Source organism: Aegilops tauschii, chromosome 4 (genome assembly GCF_002575655.3).
Source record: "Aegilops tauschii subsp. strangulata cultivar AL8/78 chromosome 4, Aet v6.0, whole genome shotgun sequence".
Lineage (NCBI taxonomy): Eukaryota > Viridiplantae > Streptophyta > Magnoliopsida > Poales > Poaceae > Aegilops > Aegilops tauschii.
In genome coordinates this window covers 524,006,653-524,027,159 of record NC_053038.3, presented here as the reverse complement: position 1 = coordinate 524,027,159, position 20,507 = coordinate 524,006,653, and the positions used below count along the sequence as shown (strand labels likewise).

General features: G+C 48.8%; 1 protein-coding gene and 1 long non-coding RNA gene across 2 annotated transcripts; one reads left to right on the top strand and one right to left on the bottom strand.

The window, feature by feature from the left end:
• The first annotated feature begins 6,389 nt into the window (after window positions 1-6,389).
• On the top strand, window positions 6,390-7,751 carry LOC109787603 (uncharacterized). The gene has a single exon (XM_020346139.1). It carries the CDS (start codon window positions 6,390-6,392, stop codon window positions 7,749-7,751), a length of 1,362 nt encoding a protein of 453 aa, XP_020201728.1.
• Window positions 7,752-14,136: 6,385 nt separating this feature from the next.
• On the bottom strand, window positions 14,137-17,875 carry LOC141021580 (uncharacterized). Its single transcript, XR_012182906.1, has 2 exons — window positions 17,520-17,875; window positions 14,137-14,403 (listed from the first exon to the last, which is right to left on the bottom strand). It is a non-coding gene; the product is annotated as an uncharacterized lncRNA (long non-coding RNA).
• Window positions 17,876-20,507: the final 2,632 nt, after the last annotated feature.

The window sequence follows — 20,507 nt, the reverse complement described above, 5'->3', positions numbered from 1 at the left end:
GACCGTCACTATGCCTATGTTGAAGGATGTGATGGGCCGATACGGAGGTTATGCTGCCACCCATGTTGGGAAAAAACCTCCATGGCCACTCGCTCCAATTGCGTACACACCGCCTTGAACAGCAGTTGGAACTCCGTACGGTGAAGCATAGACCACGTACGAAGAGATTGCGTACGACGAAAAATAACCTGCAAAGGAGAAGAGTGTATGTCATTAAAAATCAGATCATTTCTACATAGCCAAAGCGACCATAATAAGGCATACGCTCCCACCCTTATTAGCGTTTTGAATCTATAAGGAATACCATCCAGCCAGTGACCAAAAATATTGGCAACACCTATGGGCGGACAAAGATTAGACGCTATTTGGATGATTGACCATGTAGAACGTGCAAACTTGCACTGGAAAAAGAGGTGTCTGATTGTCTCGTCATGAGTACTGCTTCCATGCCAGTTGCGACGAGCGAGGTTATCTTTGGTTAGCACCACTCCCTTTCGAAGGTACCACATGAAGATTTTAACTTTCAGTGGAATCTTCGATCTCCAGATTTTCTTGTTATTATCCACTGGGGCCTCTGAATGCGTGAGCACACGGTACATCGAGTCGACTGTGAAGGACCCAGATGCAGTGAGGATCGAAGGTATCTTTCAATTGGATATTTGGATGATTTTCTTGTTCTTTCAATTGGTTGCCAATGGGCGACATAGGAAGAAGTGTATCTTCTCTCTTCAACAAGATGAGGGGCGATTCGAAGGTCAGGCGGAGCTCAAAAATTATATCACTAAATACTACAAGTCTCTTTTCGGGCCGCCGGATGAAGGGAATTTTACCCTTGATGAGACCCGAACAGATGATATTCCACAAGTCTCGGCAGAAAAAAACAATATCCTTACGGCTCCATTCTCTGAGGAGGAGGTGAAAGCTGTGGTGTTCCAAATGGAACATAACAAAGCTCCAGGCCCTGATGGCTTCTCCGCAGAATTCTATCAGAATTTTTGGAAAGTCATCAAGACTGACCTTTTGGAGTTGTTCAATTGTCTTCTTGCCGGCCGACTTGAGCTTTTTAGGCTTAATTTTGGTGAGATTGTGTTGTTGCCAAAAATTAAGGAGGCTGAGAGGATTCAGCAATATCGACCCATATGTCTCCTTAATGTCAGCTTCAAGATTTTCACCAAAGTGGACACTAATCGGCTCAACACGGTTGCAGACCATGTCGTCCGACCATCTCAAACTGCTTTCATGCAAGGAAAAAAAATACTTGATGGAGTAGTGATCCTACATCAGACCATTCATGAGATGCACCGGAAAAACATGAGTGGAGTAGTTCTCAAGATTGATTTTGAAAAGGCCTATGATAAGGTCAAATGGTGCTTCCTTCAACAGGCCCTAAGAATGAAAGGATTCTTCGATAAATGGCGCGAGTGGATCCAAAATTTCGTTACTGGAGGTAGTGTGGCCGTCAAAGTAAATGATGACGTAGGCCATTACTTCCAAACGAAAAAAGGACTACCCCAGGGCGACTCCATATCTCCAATGTTATTTAACATTGTTGCTGATATGTTGGCGGTTCTGATTGAGCACGCTAAGCAGGACGGTCAGATTGCAGGAGTAGTGCCACACCTAGTGGATGGTGGCCTATCCATTTTGCAATATGCCAATGATACAATTCTTTTTATGGAACATGACCTAGACAAGGCTCGAAACCTGAAACTCTTGCTTTCGGCATTTGAGCCAATGTCGGGCCTTAAAATCAACTTCCATAAAAGTGAATTGTTCTGCTTTGGAGAAGCCATTGAGGCGGTAGCTGATTATGCTGACCTGTTTGGTTGTGCACAAGGCCAATTCTCAATTAAATATTTGGGAATTCCAATTCATTACCGTCGTCTCACTAATGCGGAGTGGAAATATGTAGAGAAGCGTTTAGAGAAACGATTGAGCAGTTGGAAAGGCAAGTTGCTCTCTGTTGGAGGACGACTGGTCTTGATCAACTCTGTTCTCACAAACATGGTTCTCTATATGCTTTCTTTTTTCCAACTCCCAAGAGGGGTCTTGCAAAGACTGGATTATTTTAGATTCAGATTCTTTTGGCAAGGAGACAATGAAAATAAAAATACAGACTGGCAAAATGGAGCGTGGTTTGTAGGCCTAAAGACCAAGGTGGCCTTGGCATTCATGACCTGCAAGTCAAGAATGATGCCTTAATTAATATTTTATTATTGTCTTGTCCTTGATGAAAAACAAAGTTCCCCTTATATAATTCAAAACAGAATTGACCGACTCCCAGATTTACATGGATGCAATGCAAGCACAATGCAATGAAATGGTTTGCGGAAACAAGAAAAAGGTAGTAGTAATCAGCCCTGGTGATTAGTGAAGATGTCCATCATCTATCTTTGCTCTAAATCTACATGATTTAGGGATTCTCAAATGGAACAGAAGCGAAATGTAGTGAAAACTTACATATTGTCCATATGATCCTGGCAACAACCTGATTTGAAATATATCATCAGGAATTGTTCTTTCACACCAAGGAAAGATTATGCAGGGGAATGTTTGTGGAAATTATAAGTTGTCAAGCAGATCAAGATAGAGGGTGCAGTCAAGTTTTTTTTAGAAAAGGAGGATGACCCCCGGCCTCTGCATCTGGGAGATGCATACGGCCACTTTATTGATTATTCTCGAGGACCTTACAAAATATTACAACAATGTGCCTGAATCCACTATCTTGGCAACATATGCCGCTACTCCTATCCAAAATGATGAAGGGGTGCTAGTTGGGCCACTACCCAGACCACTCACATAAGCCTAACATCAAAAGCCGGAAGCCGAACCACTCATTCGGAAGCCCCAGCCGAGCTACATACCGGGTCTGGGGCACAATCCGGTCAGACGCACTCGTGTGTCGTCGCCGCCATCTTCCACGGGTCTGTCTTCAGAACATATTGAGGCTTCTACCTTGTCTGGCCACTCTGCCATCGACGTCACCATGACGCCAGACAGCAATCTCCTCTTGCGCGAGCCCATCTCCGTGCATCGGACGCCGAGCCTCCACAGCGCCATGCCGCCGAAGTCCGCCGCCATCAATGTGTGGGATGAAGCACCGCTCCACCATCCCTCCAGCCAGCACTTGCTCCAAAACGATGCCCCCAGGAGGGAAAGCGATAGAACGCCATCATCATCCGATCCGGAAGACCCAGATCTAGGGTTTCCCCCGGAGCATCCCGAGCCTGATGGCGCAAACTGTCGACGATGCCTCGACCATCGGCAGTTGCTCCACCAGACGAGCATCGCCTACGTCGCCGCAACCTCGAAGATGAAGCTGACCAGAATGCATGTGTCGACACTGAACCGTCGCCACCTCCACCTCCGCTTGAGCAGCCCCCGAGCAACGCCTTCAGGAAGGAGCACGCCACCGTGGTGTCGTCGTCGCTTGGAACAAGGGGTGCTGAGGTTTTCACCTGAGCTCCTGGGAGGGGTGGAAGGAAGGAGGTCCTCTCCAAAGCCTCCAACGAGGGAAGCAACACCCAAAGGCACTGCCATCGGAGTGGCCGCCATGCCGGCCAAGAGATTCCCCCAGACCACTTCCAGCCACCGGATTTGCAAAGCCAGCACCCAGAACGGTGACCGAAGCCACCAAGGACCGGAGCCGCTGCAGATCGGAGTAGATCGGGGTCGAGGACGAACATCACCATGGCCACCAACATCCAGCGAGGACCCGCCGCCATGGCCGCACCACGGCAAGGACGGCCGCGCACGACCCAGGCCAAGCCCCCCGCCACCTGCGCCCAGCCACATCGCAGCCGCCGCCGCCACCAGATCTGCCCGCCGCCGCCGTCCGAAAACCCCCGCATCTGTCGCTCGCCGCCCCGCCGCTCCACGACAGGCCGGGTCAGCACAGCCGCCACAGCGCCCACGGCCGCCCGCGCCACTGCACGACCGTCCGCAGCGCCGCCGCCGCGCCCTGCGCAAGCGCCGCCGCCGCGCCCTGCGCAAGCGCCGCGTCCCCAGAATGGTCACCACATCCCGCGCTGCAGGGACCACCGAGGGAGGAGAGATCCCCGCCGCCGCCTATGCCCACCGGGCTTTGCCCAGCGGCGCGCGCCGGCGGCGGCGAGGGGTGGGGGGCGCGAGTAGGAGGGAGGCGGCGGCGCGTTAGGGTTCGCCCCTCCCGCTCGCGGGAGCGGGTCGAGGCGTGTAGTTTTCTCAACTAGTCCAGTTGATTTTCCTGAGGGTGCAGTCAAGTGCAGTGGAGATTCAGAGTCATATCAGCAATGTGACGGCACAAGCAAAAGAGACCCGTTTTCATCATACCCGAGAGAGAGAGATTGCCTGTACTGTAATGGAACTCCAGGCATCTCTCCGCGGCCAGACAAAACTTTGACGCCAACATCTGCACCGATTTCTCAAGTCAAACACAATGAAATTGTATTCAGATGGAACTTGATTAGGCATTCAGGACACAATCAAGCATAGTGCTTACTATTCATTATTCTTGCTGTCAGCTAGAGCAAGTGGGCAGAGAGTTTCAGATTTTAGCTAACTAATCATCACCATTATTCTGTGAGACTAGCCTAGCTTGAGCTTGAGCTTCAGGTTTTGTAGTGCAGTAGGTAAAGGTAACCGAGATGAGAGATCCCAGTTTCAGAGCCATTATTTACTACTGAAGGTATGAATGAATGATTCAGTTTTAGAGGAATTATTTTCAGAACCCCAAGAAAGTAACCACGGCAAGTTCTGGTCTATCGAACTACGGATGATCTAGTAATTTACCATACTCTTGTTAGTCTCTTAGTATTGTCTGATCATCGATAAAAACAAAAGTTCCCCTTCAAATCCATTGGAAACAGATTTACCAACACCAAGATTTCTATGAATACAAGTGCAGAAACCTTACACCCTTGTACACTCCTTGAAAAATTTGAAGTCATCAACTGCAGAAAACAAGAAAAGATAGTAATCAGCCTTGGTGATTGCTGAAGATCTTTCTCCGTCATTCTAGCTTTGTTCTACATCTAGATATAGACAACATCGTGACTGCATATTATCCATATGATACAGACAACAACCTGATTCGAAATATGACATCAGGATTTATTTATCTGACATTTTTAGGCCGAGTTAAACAAAAAGGAAGATTTTGCCAGTAGTAATAAAGCACTGCTTTCTACACCAAACTCCAGAGTCCAGCACATGGCTGGAACAAGTATATTCTAAAACATGGCATACGCAAATGTAAGCATAAACTTCTCACAGAAGTGACAAGTATTGAACGTTGCTACATCAACTTTCTTATACAGGAACAGTCAATGAATACATTGATATTATGTTTAGTTACTTATTTAATGGATGTTTAGTTTGACTATGCAACTAGATATACACTGATATTTAAATATGTTGTTTTTAGGACAATATGGCATGTTGTTCTTGCAGGCAAAGCAATTCACATCGCACACGGGTCCATATGATGGAATCATGTGCAATGATTCTCAGTACGGCACATAGTTTATTTAATTCAATTGCGTGTCTGATAGAGCACACAATTCTTACCACACAATGATATGAGAATTCTTCAGCTGCCTTTAGACAATCATGTGCGGAACTTTGCACACGGTGTGTACATATCGCAACATGCGGAATGCTCCAAAACATCACACACGGTTGTTCATTTATTCAAATCATTTGCCAATCAATGCACGTGTTTCTAGCGCGTCTTCCTGCCGAACTGTGTGCCATGTATCATACACGGTTTGCATCTCAAAATCTTGTCAAAAGGATTGGCTATCACACATGTTTTGTTTTCTGGCTCACAAATTATTTTTTCTAATGTCTGTGATACCTACATCGCACACAATTTGGTCCAAGGGTCTGCGATAAGTGTATCTTCATAGAATCATTCTGCACCAGTGACATGCTTCTCAAGATTAGAGATTGATCATGATTTTGACAAATGAAATATAGATATTGTGTCAAAAAATTACAGCATCCATTTGCAAATAGAAAATTAAAAAATACATCATCAAATTCATATTTGAAAGGGTTTCCAAAAGTATAATTTGAAGTCATAAGATTTATATGTTATTACGAGCCTCTTCTTCTTCGCATTGCCACACTTTGCGTGTTGTTTGAAAATGACACACCTCTCTAGGAAACTGGAAGTTAAACTCTAGTTTTATTCCAAAGTACATTATCAAGTTGCTCGTGTGAAATTTGACTTATAAAATTCACTGAGAAAAGGTCAAGATTGTAGAGATTTCATCGGGGGTCATTCGTACATATACACATGGGCTAAAAGCTGAAGGGTGTGATGGACTTGGGCCATGCGTCAACCCAACGGCTGGTAGCAGCCAGCCTGACCTGAATCCACAGAATCTCTCCATCGAGAGAGAGCAATGGGCAGCGAACCGCCGCCGCCATCGGCTGCGCCAGCAGCGAGACCTCCGTCCACCCCCGCTACCGCCGCCAAGGGAACCACCACCAGAGCGAAAAGGTCCAACACCATCTCTGCCGCCGATGGCACCACCACCACCCCCGCAACAGCAACAACCGCCACCGCCGCCACCATATCCTCCCTCGGCGAAGACCTGTTCCTCGAGATCTTTCTCCGCCTGCCCAACCTGCCGGACGTCGTCCGTGCCGCGCTCACCTGCCGCTCCTGGCTCGGCGCCGTCCGCTCCTCCCCGTCCTTCCGCCGCCTCTTCCGCGCCCTTCACCCAGCGCCGCCCATCGGGCTCTTCCTCGACATCAATGGCGCCGCCACCCCCTCCTTCGCCCCCCTGCGCCGCTCAGATCCCGATGTCACCGCTGCCCTCCGCCGTGGCGACTTCTTCCTCACTTCCCTCCCTGTGAATGACGACGCGTATACCAGCTGGGGTGTCACGGACTGCCGCGACGGTTACGTCCTCCTATGGAACAAGATGGTTAAGCCGCCCGTCGTCGCTGCCGTGAACCCCATGACCTGGGCCGTGGACATCATCCCGGTGCCCTGCGATGTGTGGGCTGGGAGGAGCGGGAGACGCCGCAACTTCGCCTTCCTTGGTTTCCATCTGCTGTCTACCGATGAGAAGCCCTCGTCCTTTCGCGTGGTCTGCGTCTGCGCTGACAAGCAAAGGGTTCGTGTTGCCGTCTTCTCGCCGGAGACGAGGGATTGGGTCGTCCACCCGTGGGTGTACATCGGCGGTGACAACAGCCTAAAGTCCAGCACTGGCACGCTGGTGGGTGGTTGCGTTTACTGGCCTTTTCATGGCAAAGGGCGGATGATTAGGGTCAACGCAACCACCATGGATTTCTCCATTGTGGATCTACCCTTGCAAATGAAGGTGGACGGATCCAATTTCAGGGCTGGGGAGACCAAGGACGGCCGGCTATGCATTGTCTATGCATCTGACGATTTCCTCCTTCATGTTTGGACCCGTAGTGTGAATGCTGATGGAATTGAGATTTGGGTGCTGCAGAACATAATCTCTTTGAGTGTAAAAATTGACAGGATCATCGGGAAGCGTGCTCTGGGCTTGCAGGCCCGCCTCACGGTTGTGCAAGTTAGGTGTGGATATGTGTACTTGTCCATGACATGCATGACACCTGTCGGCACACTGCACTGCCGGTTCTTCTCCCTTTCACTAGAGACGACGGACCTTGAGTTACTGGTCGAGGGATGCTTTGATGATCGTCCCTGTCCGTATATTATGGCCTGGCCTTCTTGTTTGGTTGGTGATGATGGGAGCACTGGACATGAAGTTGAAGGTTCTCATTGAAGTCTGCGGTTGTTTGCCATTGGAAACTGGAAAATCATTCCCTGGTATCTTAAGTAATGATTATTCCCACAGAAACCTTTAGATGTTTTTTTTTGAAACGTAACCTTTAGATGCCTTACAACTATTGGTACAATTCTGGGCCACTGAAGTTCAATGCAAGATTGGATTTTCATCTGCTACAAACTTTCTATAAATCATTGATATGCTGCATTTGCTGCTAAGCCCCATTGAGTAATTTATTTCTACAATTTTGTGTTCGTGTTCGTCATTTATTTATAGAAAATGATTGTTGTTAAAAATAATAAGAAGTTTTTGATTTTTTTTTTTTTTTGGAATTTACCGTTCATCCCAGTGCATCTGCCAGTGGGAGCGGAAAATCCATGTCCCGCAGCTGGTCCCTTGCTTGACTAGGTATCGGAGAGTTTTGAAAGTGGTTATTGTTTGTTGCATTATTTCTGCCTCTACTATTTTTCGGTACAACTATTTTTTTCCCTATACTAGCAATTTATGTTCACTTTTTAAAAATGTCACGTGTCGACTATGTTCAATTTCTTTGGAGTAAAAGATCACCTTACTGCAAGAAAGTTGTTGCATGTCTTAGTTATTTTTTTAGAAGAGTAGAATTACGCAAGTTACATCCTGAAGCATTGCACCAAAGGATAGAATTTACACAAGATTAACACGCTGCTCTGTGACTCAACAGCAGTAGGATGGGTTTGTGATTTTTTGGCAAAGGGGAGGGGAATGGGCGGGCGGGTGAGCGTGTACCTGCAAAGTCGTCGTCGTGCTTGGCATGGAATGCATTTCTGTTCATTGTTCATGTGAAGATGGGAATCAAATGCACTTGAACGTTTTGTAGAAAGAGTGTATTATTGCGTAGATTGTCCCAAGTAGTGAGTGGTCAATGATCAGAATAGTGAGTGCCATGAACTGTGCAACTGATCATTAATGTCATTTTTTATTATTTAGCCGCGTTCAGCCTTTCAATATGCTCTATATAGATTTGTGGCATTTTGTAGTGATTAAGGAGAGTAGTGATTTCACTAACAGAGATGTGAATTTGAGGGAAATTCCAGCACCGATGAATCTGTGGTGGGTGAGCATGTTACCAGCTGTAAAAATGTAGGAATAGTTTTGGTTTCCTTGTTCTGCCAAAATACAGAAAATTTAATACGCGATCCGAGCCAAATTAATTGAGGCATCTCTAGTACTCCCTCCATTTTTGTTTAAAGGGCGCAGCTCCAAAGTCTCTGGGACCAAGGTGCCTAGCAATTGGACGAAAATCTGGACGTGGGACGTGAAATTAGCATCGGGAGTTACGGTTCTGCGCCTAACTAATCGCGTTAAAAACGCTTAGTAACCCCCACGGCCAATCAGCGAGCCATCTCCTCGCATGCACTGGTGGAGCCAATTCCAGCCGCGATTTCCTCTCTTTCTTCTTCTTCCCGCACTCGTTCCTTTCTCCCCGCTCAGTTTCCATAAAAAACACGAGTGAAAATTTCATCTCTGATCGAAAACTCGCGCCGATCTTCCCCGCTGCCAAATTGTAAACGAAATTTTCACCGATCAATAGTTCCCGCCGATCTTCCCGCCGGTGCTCTCTTTATATAGGTGTGCAGATGGAGGCACACGAACAGACATCGGTCTGCATCTCTCCTCCATCTCACTCCAATGGCGCCGCCACAGCCGGGGGATCAGATCGCCGGCCTCCTCCTCTTGGCCTCCGTGGGCTTTCGCGGGTGGCTTTCCAACCTAGATCGCCGCCACCAGGAGCAGTTCCTCCTCCTCCTCCTCTTGGTCTCACTGGACGCGCGTCGATGCCAGCTTTCTCCATTGGCACCGCTCGCTCGGAGCCGCATCCTCCTCCAACGACATTGCCTCGACGGCGCGTCGGCCTCGCACGCCCATCTCGTCCTCCGGCACCTAACGAGGCCGGTTCCTCGAACTGGAGTGTCTCCATTGGCGGAGCCGTGGCAGGTAGCGGAGAGATGGTAAGATCTTCGTTCGTGGGGTTTAGCCTCGTCAATGGTGGCGGCGGGATCTCGTTCGGCAGTGGCGGCAGTGAGTCCATGGGCTTCACTTTCAGTTCCGGCGCCGGTGGCATACGGATCAGAGATGGATCCTCCCGTGCTGCCACCATAGAAGGTAAACCCTAAACCCTAGTTGTAGATCTTGTACTCATAGTTTTTTGTAGTTTTAGATGATCATGTACCCTAAACTCTTGTCTGCTGTCACGTGTGCATGATCAAAGGAACTGGGTTCGGCCTTGCTGGACAGAATGGGCAGGAGATGACCAACGGAGACACTCCAACAATTGGCTACCGAGGGGTTGGATACAACCCAAATTTTGCCCATGCCGACGAATACCCTCCTAGTCAAGAGCATGTTCAAATCCAAAAAGAACCTATCGATTTGAGTAAGCACCTTTTGATCATATTTGTGTGTTTCAGTAATATTCAATATTTTTCGCATCTAATTATTCTGTCCAATGCATTTAGATGTTATGTCGAACAAGGAGACAAGAACGCACAACCGTACAGATGATAAGCGACACATATATTCTGAGATCCTTGCCCGTAATGGTGGGGGTAATAGGTTGAAGCATGGAGTTGCTAAAGTTGTTGCACTAGCTTGTGAATGTCCAAGGAGAATAGTGCAAAGGGTATGGCAGCAGGCTAAAAATGGGGAGGCATTACAGGGGTAAAAAACTATCAGAAGCTCAAATCAGGAAGGAAAAAGATAAATTTAAACATAGATGCATTGGAGGCCATCCCACCTGGAGAGAGAACAACATTAGAACAAGTTGCTGGACATCTAAACTTGTCAACTACCACTGTTTGGAGGAGGTGAGAGTTCTACTACTAAATTGTTGTCAAATTTCTACATGTCAACATTCCTTTATTTTATGGATTTCTGAATGATAAGTTGAAGATGAAGGAAATTCGACGAATAACAAGTGAATTGAAGCCCGCCTTGACTGATGCAAACCAAAGGGCTCGTCTGGAGTATGCTCTTATGCATCTTGAACCATGTAGCATAACATCCCTAGGTGGTATTAATCCCACATTTAGGGCTGATATGGATGTGGTTCATATAGATGAGAAATGGTTTTATCGCACCCGGAAGACCCAGAACATGTATTTGAGTCATAGAGAGGAGGCACCACACCGGGAATGTAAAAATAAAAGCCACATTCAGAAAATTATGTTCTTGTCCGCAATGGCTAGACCAAGGTATGATGCTCAAGGCAATTGTGTGTTTGATGGCAAGATAGGGGTTTGGGCTTACACAGAGTGGGTGCAAGCTAAAAAGAGAAGTCAGAATAGGTTGGTACTGCACCTCTTCAACCTCGTCGAGCTTCTCCATGTTGCCTTCCTGCTCGCTGGCTCAAGGAAGAGGAAGCAATGTTTGCACTTTTATACACAAGAGGAAGAGGAGGCGGTGGGAAAAGGAGAGCAACAGCTTCTGCATGCAACACGGAGGGAGTACAGACGACGGCATGCAAATAAAGTAATCTGCGTTCACACCTCTACAAGCCACAACTTGTTTCCACTTGCATGCAGACTCCGAAAGGGAAGAGGAAAGAGAGAAATTAAGACTCTAATTAATGTATTGCGCCTTTGCATGCTGCGATTGTGAAAACGACTGAATTTGGAGCTGCGCTCTTTAAACAAAAATGGAGGGAGTACAACTTTGGAGGGAGTACCACAAATATTCTCATAGATTACTACAGGATGGGGTGATAGATAGAGCACGGGTCGCTACAGCAGAAAGAAGCTGTGCCTGCAAAAGGGTCTCCTGCAACTTCAGGAATGAGCATGTAAATTCTCATTCCAATGCGTGCATGCAGTCTGCAGCTGGCTTCGAAAAAACTGACTCTGTGCGGCTAGCTAACTGAGCTGGAAACATTTTCGGAATGTGAATGCCAATCACACTATGGTGTGTTGCTCACTGGCACTTGCCAGTGAAGCACTCGGACAAATGACCAACAGTAGTAAGTGTTAAGATTAATTAACATTTTAATTAAGGGATTAATCCCTGCCGGTAATAACCGTTGGCGGTTGCTTTCTGCAATTGTTGCATCGGTTCCGTCCGCCCCTTGTAAACGCCTGTTCCAGTGCTATATATAGCACTTCATCTAATGCAGAGAATATAATTTGATCTCAAACACGTTTTTAGCATGCTCTCTGGCGGAGCGATTTCACGACGAGGCTCGTCCGCGGCAATGAGGAGTTCGAAAAGGATGGGTGTGAGCAGCTGGGCACCGCCGGGTACGGGACGTTGCAGCTGCGAAACTATACGCGATCCGAGCCAAATTAATCTTCGAGGGAGAGTTATTAGGAAACATCCATGCAAATCCTTTTAATAAAAAATTAGATGAGACCTTCCCGAACATGACCCAAATCCACAACATGCAAAAGTCAAAGCGGCGGACATAGCCAAATTGAAACAGACGATGCACGCACAAAAGGACAACAATACGAACGGTTTGCCTCAAATCGCGCGCAGAATCATACGCTCGCCTGGAATCGTACACAGCCATATCCCCCACTAATTGGTGTGCCGCACTCTGATTGGTCCGATTTTTACTAGAAATAACTCAATAAAATAAGAAAAAATAATACTAGCTAGGTTTAGTACATTTAGAATTGTCTGCTGCCACAATGGGGATCTAGTGTGATATATGTCTATTGTTTCAGACGTGCAGCCACCACAATAAGCAACACCTGTCTGAAATCCCCTCCTATAACAACAATCTTGTCGCTAAAGGGAAGAGAAGCTCGAGAGCTATCTTCGTTTCCGTGCTTCTGCCCACAGCTTGGAGAAAAGTATGTTTTTGGTCCCTCAAGTTTCCCAAACATATAGACTTGGTCTCTCAATTTCTTTTGGTATACATTTGGTCCTTCAAGTCTCAACCGGATAAGTTCGGTCCAAAACCAGATTTTGAGTACGTTGACCGGGTTTGACCACGTTGACCAAGTTTGATCGATGAACGATAAATTCAAAACAATAGCAAACAAATTAAAATAACTGAATTTTCATGACAACCAACATGCTTACGTGCGCTAGATGCCTGTAAATTTTCATGGTCAAATAGCATCCGAGGAGCTCTAGCAAAATATCAAATTTTGGCTTTTCTTGTGAGCCAAAATTTAATTTTTTTTCACGAGCTCCTCGAATGTCGAAATACCACAAAAAAATTCACGCACACAGCGCACCCAAGCATCTTGATTACCACTAAATTTCAGATTTTTTTTTTTGAAATTTTCTGTTATTTTTATGAATTTACTGTTCATCAGTCAAAACTGGTCAACATGGTAAAACCCGGTCAAACGTGGTCAAGCTCGGTCAACATGCTCAAAATCTGGTTTTGGACAAAACGTATCCGGTTTTAAGATTTGAAGGACCAAATGTATACCAAAAAATCTTGAGGGACCAAATCTATATTTTTGGGGAAGGACCAAAAACATACTTTTCTCTACAGCTTATAAGGATACTTGACTAGCTAGGGCATGCACAATGGTTGATAAGACAAACTTATTTATTTTTGTCACGTAATCTAGAGAAGACAATAACAAAAATATGTATAGTGAGTTATTTCTTAGTCTTATCTTCACTAACTAGATATCCCTAAATATATAGCGAGAGATGTTTTTGCTAAGCGATCATCTCTTAACTAAAATTGGTATCTCTCGCCTCCACCTCAACACTTATCTACTCAGTGGCGGAGCCAGCTCGGCCGGAGAGCCAAGGAAAATACACAAGGTTCCTATCCACCGGCTGTTTGCCCTTACAAAATGAGGATTAGCTCTTCATTCGCACTACTGTTCAAATGGTAATCCAGGCTAGGGCCCGGCAGCTGCCCGGGTAGCCGGGTGATAGCCCCGCCAATCCAAGCCCATCCACCTCCTCCCTCTCTCGCTCCAGCGCTCTACTCAAGCTACGGCGCTTCGTCATGGTCCAGAGGAAGATCACCTACTACGCAATGCTCACGCCAGAGCGCGGGTACGAGATCCAGTAGGAGATCCGGGCAAGACAGGTCGCGCGCGCTACCCGCATCGCTGCCGGGCTGCGTCCGGACTCGTCGGAGCCGGAGAAGGAGGAGGAGGAGGAGCCGGGGGAAGAGGAGGGAGAGGAGTTGGCTCCAATGGAGGTGGAGGAGGCGGAGCAGCCGAAGCTGGAGCTGTCGGAGCAGGAACTGCCGAGCTTCAACATGGAGCAGGCGGAGGCGGAGTTCGCCGTAGCCCAATCGGAGGACATGGCGGAGCAGCAGGCCATCCTTGTGACGCCCTCGATTCAATCGTACACTAATCATACACGCAAATGTGTACGATCAAGATCAAGGACTCACGGAAAGATATCACAACACAACTCTAGACACAAATTAAAATAAAACAAGCTTTATATTACAAGCCAGGGGCTTCGAGGGCTCGAATACATAAGCTCGAATACATAAGAGTCAGCGGAAGCAACAATATCTGAGTACAGACATAAGTTAGACAAGTTTGCCTTAAGAAGGCTAGCACAAAAGCAACATCGATCGAAAAGGCAAGGCCTCCTGCCTGGGAGCCTCCTAACTACTCCTGGTCATCGGCGGCCTCCACGTAGTAGTAAGCATCGGCGGTGGCATCTGGCTCCTGGGCTCCGACATCTGGTTGCATCAACCGGAAAGAAGAAGAAAGGGGAAAAGGGGGAGCAAAGCAACCGTGAGTACTCATCCAAAGTACTCGCAAGCAAGGATCTACACTACATATGCATCGGTATCAATGAAAAGGGTTGTATCTGTGGACTGGACTGCAGAATGCCAGAAGAGAAGGGGAAAGCCTAGCCTATCGAAGACTAGCATCTTCAACATCTTCCGCGGTCTTGCAGCATTAGAAGAGTACAGATCAACATAATGTAAAGTAGTAGTAGTGTTATCAACCTCGGCCAGAGATCCTTTCTCGACTCCCTGCGAGAAAGCAATCCCAGAGCCATACTATCCATTTCTCATCTCAAGTATCCAGTTCTAGTTGTATCGATCGGGATACAACTCCAAGTGTCCGTTACCGTAGGACAGGCTATCGATAGATGTTTTCTTCCCTGCAGGGGTGCACCAACTTACCCACCACGCTCGATTAACTCCGGCCGGATACACTTTCCTGGGTCATGCCCGGCCACGGCCAAACAATACGCCGCAACCCGACCTAGGCTTAATAGAGAGGTCAGCACGCCGGACTAAACCTATGCCCCCAGGGGTCATGGGCCATCTCCCCGGGAACTCCTGCACGTTGCGAGGGCGGCCGGAAGCAGACCTAGCCTCCCTTATACAAGAGCAGGCGTTCCAGTCCAATCCGGCGCGCGACGCTCAGTCGCTGACGTCTATTAAGCTTCGGCTGATGCATATGACGCAGAATGCCCATACTATGCCCACGTAATGGTTAGTGCTATCAGGCCAGAGGCCCCTCGGATCAAATATCCAACTCGTAGTGGATTAGGAACGCACGGTAACAAGCAGAGACTCACGAAAGATGTGACCCCGTTGCCCCGTCTCGAGGACTTGCGGCAAGGGCTAGGAATGCCCGGCCACACCTCGTAATTATCTCGCGGGCACCCTCCAGGTCAACCCGTATCCACATCACTCACGGGTACCCCTCAGGGTCGAACCGCCTTTCCAAGTAACAGTTGTAAAGTCCAAGTATCAGTGTGTCCAAACATCAAGGGGAAAACCCGAGGAATCACCCCCGGTGAATTCCACTCGATGTAATCATCAAGGTGAATGTAAGAGGAACCACCCCCGAGGTTCACACTTGAGGGGTTGCACGACATAGTCGTATCGGAAGTGGTTAAGGAGGAAATCACCCTCGATGACCACGACCGAATAGCTACACTATAAGGTTAACATCAGAAGTGCTGAAGAGGTCTCACCCTCAGCACTCGATAGTCACCCAGTAGTGTCGAGCAACTAAGGGGAAAGTGATGTGCGGTGTCGGGGCCTGGTCTCCAATCCCGTTGATCGGGTCTTCGATGATGAAGCAGGGGCAACAAGGACAAGGTGGGGGTCACTGATGGATCACTAACCAACCTATACTAAGCAGTTTAGGATAAGCAGGTAGGTAACAATAAGCAGGTTACAAAAGCAGGCTATGCATCAGAATAGGAGCAATCAATTACAGTAGCAAAATCTAATGCAAGCATGAGAGAATGGAATGAGCGATATCGGGATGATCAAAGGGGGGGCTTGCATGGTTGCTCTGGCAAGGAGGGGTCGTCGTCGACGTAGTCGATCACAGGGGCGGCACCGGTCTCGGGGTCTACCAAAGAGAAGAGGGGGAAGAAACAATAAATATAAAGCAAACATAGCATCACAAAGCATAACATGGCAATATGATGTGCCGGCTGTGAACCAACGCAATGCTAGACGTTGCAGACGGAGAGGGAAACATCCGGAGGGGTTTTTCCGACGTCTGGCGTTTTCCGGACAGATGAAAAGAGAGGGGACGGTTCCATGTTCAGCATGCTAGGGGCATGTGACATATGAATGAACCGCGTATCCGGATTCGTTGGATTTTTCTGAGCAACTTTCATGTAGAAAACATTTTCATCTGACTTACGGTTTATTTTATATGATTTTTCAAAGTTTTAAACAATTATGAAATTATTTTAATAATTAAACTCGAATTAAGCAAAAAGGCATAATAGGCTGGGTGCACTCGGTGCAGTGCACCCAGAGTTGCGCTAGTGGCTGACAGCGGGGCTAGTCAACTTCCCAGTTAGTAGTCAACTGGGACCGTTGACTGGTCAAAGGGGCCCAGTAGGGGCCACATGTCAGTGTCACATGCATATATAAAAAGTTAGTTGTTTTAAACTAGTTAGTGGTGGGGCCGTATTAGACTAATTATCTAATTAGACTAATTAGCCTAGTTATTAACTAACCGGGGCGGCCCCACTGGGCAGGGCACAAACCGTGCCCTTCCATGGCTTGGCACGCACGGGAGCAGGGTGCTCCGGCGGCCACGGCAAGGAGCAACGACAAGCGCGGCCGGCAGAACGCGCGGCCGGTGCCGGTGCTGGGCGGCAACGGGGCAGCAGTGGCGTCGGCGCGGCGGGGGGATGCGGGCGCGGTCGGGCGGTGCGAGCACGGCCTGGCGCGGGCAGCAGCAACAGGCAGTAGCGCGCGGAGGAGGCGGCGGGCACGGGCGGCAACAGGCGGGGCCGCGTCCAAGGAGGCGGGGACGAGCACGGCCAAGCGAAGTGGGTACAGCGGCTGCGGGCGAGGCCAGGTAAGGCGAGCGCGGGCGCGGGGCTGCAGGCGCAGGCACGGCGCACGGCGACGGCAGCAACGTCAGTGGCAGATGGCGGGGCGGCGAGTCGCAGCAGCACGGCGCGCGAGCGGGCACCAGGTCGCAAAGGCGCGGCGCGGTGCGGGGAGGGGAGGGGACGAGCCGTAGGCAGCGGAGCTGCACGGGCGGGCGAACAGCAAGCAGTATGCAGCAGCAGAAGCAGTAGCGCATAGCATCAACAGCAGCAACGAGAGCAGCAGGGGAGCACACCCAGGTGGCTAGGAGCTCGCGACGAGCGCGACCAGGTGATGCAGGGGCGGATTGAGATATTTGACGAGCCAAACGACGCCCTAGAGGCCCTACGAACTCAACAGTGGCGAGCATGACGATGCCCACAGCGACGGTGGCGAGCTATGCGGCGGAGCTGCGTTCGGGCGGCGATGGCAGCGGCGGCTACAACGATGGATCCGTGCGGGGGAGCGAGGAGAGAGACACGGTGGCTCACCGGGAGCCGTAGGGAAGTGGCAGCGTGCTTGGGGAGGCTTGTCGGAGGCGTACGGCAGCGGCGATCGACGACGACGACGCGTGGCGGCCGGAGAAAAGAGATGAAGACGGCGTCGGCTACGCAGCTCCCCTCCTTGCTCCGATGCCCTGAACGGAGGAAGGCGACCGTCGTGGACCTCGTGGACGTAATCCCGAGCGACGGCGACGACGGTGGTGACGGGCGGCGACTGCGGCGTCTTCGGGTGCGAGCGGCGCGCCAGATCTGGCGGAGAGAGCGAGGGGCGCGTGAGGGAGGGAGAGGGGACTAGGGTTCCATGGGGGAGAGGGGGGGCGCCGGGTTGGTCTTATCCCCGTGGCGAGGCCGGCGAGGTGGTCTGGGTCGACCTCGCCCCTGTAGCGACACGGAGCAGAGGAATAGGAAGGGAGGGAGCGACCGGTGGGGGGTGGGGGAGGGGGTTAGGTGGGCTTGCTGGCCAGCTTGGATGGTCTCAGGCCCATGGGGGCAGGGGGCTTTGTTCTTTTTACTTAACTTCATTTGTTTTGTCTTACTTTTAACAACTTTTCTGTTTTCCATCAGTTTCATTTTATATTTTAGTTTTATAAAATAGTTAATTAGCATTAGCAATTATGCCACTGCCACAATTATCTTAGGTCCAAAATAAAATAGTTTAACAATTTAATATTTATAAAAGGCATTGAATTAAAGTCTTAGCTACTGTTTTAGTTATTCAAGGGCATTAAACCACTTTATAAAAAAATGTTGGTTCACCTCCATAATTAGTTATGGAATATTTTCAACACTTTGAACATTTTAGGTTTGACATTTGAAAACTTTATTTGTTTGACTTGAATTTAAATTTGAATTTGAACGGGGTTTGAAACAACGCGAGTTTATCAACAGTAGTCGTGGTGACGTGGCATCATTAGTAGAGGGTTACTGTAGCTTAAATATCCGGGCATCACAATCCTGGAGTCCATCCAGGATGAGGCCTATGTGGAGGCTAACTGGGCATTCCTTCGGCAGGAGCAGGCGGCGTCCGACGCGCTCTTCGCCGAACTCAACATGGAGATAGAGAAGGAGGCCGGAACGGAGTAGCCGGAGGCGCCGGAGCTGCAGCTGCCGCCCATGCTGCCGGAGCCGGGCACGGAGATTGTCGACATCTTCGACGACGAGTAGCTAGGTGATCGACGTAGTACGTAGTTTATTTAGTTTATGTGTCTTTATATGAATTTAAGAATCTAGTATGAGATGTCCAGATGCAACTTTGGAAATTTAAAATGTGCCCGATCACTGTCTGTGGACGCGTCCGGACACGTCCGCAAGCGTTTGAGAGGTCATATTTGTCATATCCAGCTGTAGTTGCTCTTAGGGGATGTTTGGTAGTCTTTGTATGTGCTAGCCCCGCCAATCGGCGCTGATTATGCAGCGCGCCGGAGACTTGACAATAGTTTGGCGTAAAACCGATGAGTAGAAGTTGGGGTGGATTGGGCGCTCCCAAAAAAATTGGTGCCATCCAAACGGAAAGCCAAGCCTGGTCAACGATCAGTTTTTTGGATTGGCAGCGCCAAGGGCTCCAATCCAAACAGCCCCCTAAACTTATACAAAAGCAAGTAAGGTTTTGGCATAGATAAACTATAGTAGCAAGGTACCGTCTCTGGAACCGCATTAGGATACCCAACAACTATCACAGCATGCATCCTCGTATATGGCATGTCCACCAACGCCGTCTTTCCCACCAGTGATCCTATATTCCATGTCTTCAAAAAATTCATTTAGTGGTTTAGACGGTGCCTCATTATTAAACCCATTAAGCATCGCGTGAAGGGCAGCCAACTAACTATGCCACGTGGCGTAAGTTGGTTGGCAGCGTTGAAAAAGCTTTTCGGATATTATTTTTAGATGGATGTGATGAATTTTTTTAATTTTTTTTCTCTTTTTAGATGTAGGTGATGAACCACATATCTATAATACCTAAATAGTTCATCCCCACTATTCTATTTCTCTTGACATGCAGCCTATCCACCTCAGCAGCCTTGCCACCTCATCAATTATTGTTTCTTTATCTTTGTGCAGCTCACCACGTCAGCATTTGTTTTGAAAGAAATCATGTAATTCGACTCTGGTAACCGAAGAGGACTCCGTGGTGTGTGTGTAGACGACGAATCGGTGTAATAATGGATAAAGGGAGCCCAACAGAAGCCCATCCGTCGATCTCTTCCACGTACCTCTTCTCCACCGCGCTCGCCTCCACCCCCTCGACCCCTACCTGCCGTTCCACCTCTCACGCCGAGCCCCCTCCCAGTCCCGGGGCTCCCCTCCGCACACGCCTCCTCCCCCAAGGCGCTCTTCCGCCTCCTGCGCCACGCGCGGCACCACCCGCGCCTACCGCCGCTCGATCTCCAACTCCAACTCGTGGCAACCGACGCCTCCTCTGCCTTCCGCGCCGACCACCGCCTCAGGAGCCTCCTTAGGCTTGTCCCGGCTACCCTCTTCGTTCGGCCCGGCGGCCAGGCTCCCGCCAGACGCCTCGTCGGCAGGACCGGTGGCCCGGCTCTCATCTGCATTCGGCATGGCGGCCGAGACCTCATTTTACGGCCCTCCGGCAGGACCCAGTTTGGAGAGGTGAGTTTCAGAACCATGGTCCGGCCGAACCCATGCTGGGCGCCGTATGATGCACTACTGCTTTACATGTGGATATGTTCCCTGGTTGAATTCAAATTTATTAGTTAGCTCTAACCTTTCTAAAGCCCCCGTTAATCATTGTACCAGTATTCTAGTAGGCCTGCACAATGTTATTTTTTATTTCAAACGAGATGGGCTAGCACTCGTCCCTAAGCACTGTATCGCTATTTAAGAGACCTCGTGAAAATCAAAATTTTGTCCTGACATTTTTTATGAAACGGAGTCCTGACATTTTTTTATAAAATCTAATACATACGCTCATGCTCTCCAGTTCAGTTCATACAAAGAATATTTTTTCTTCAAGGG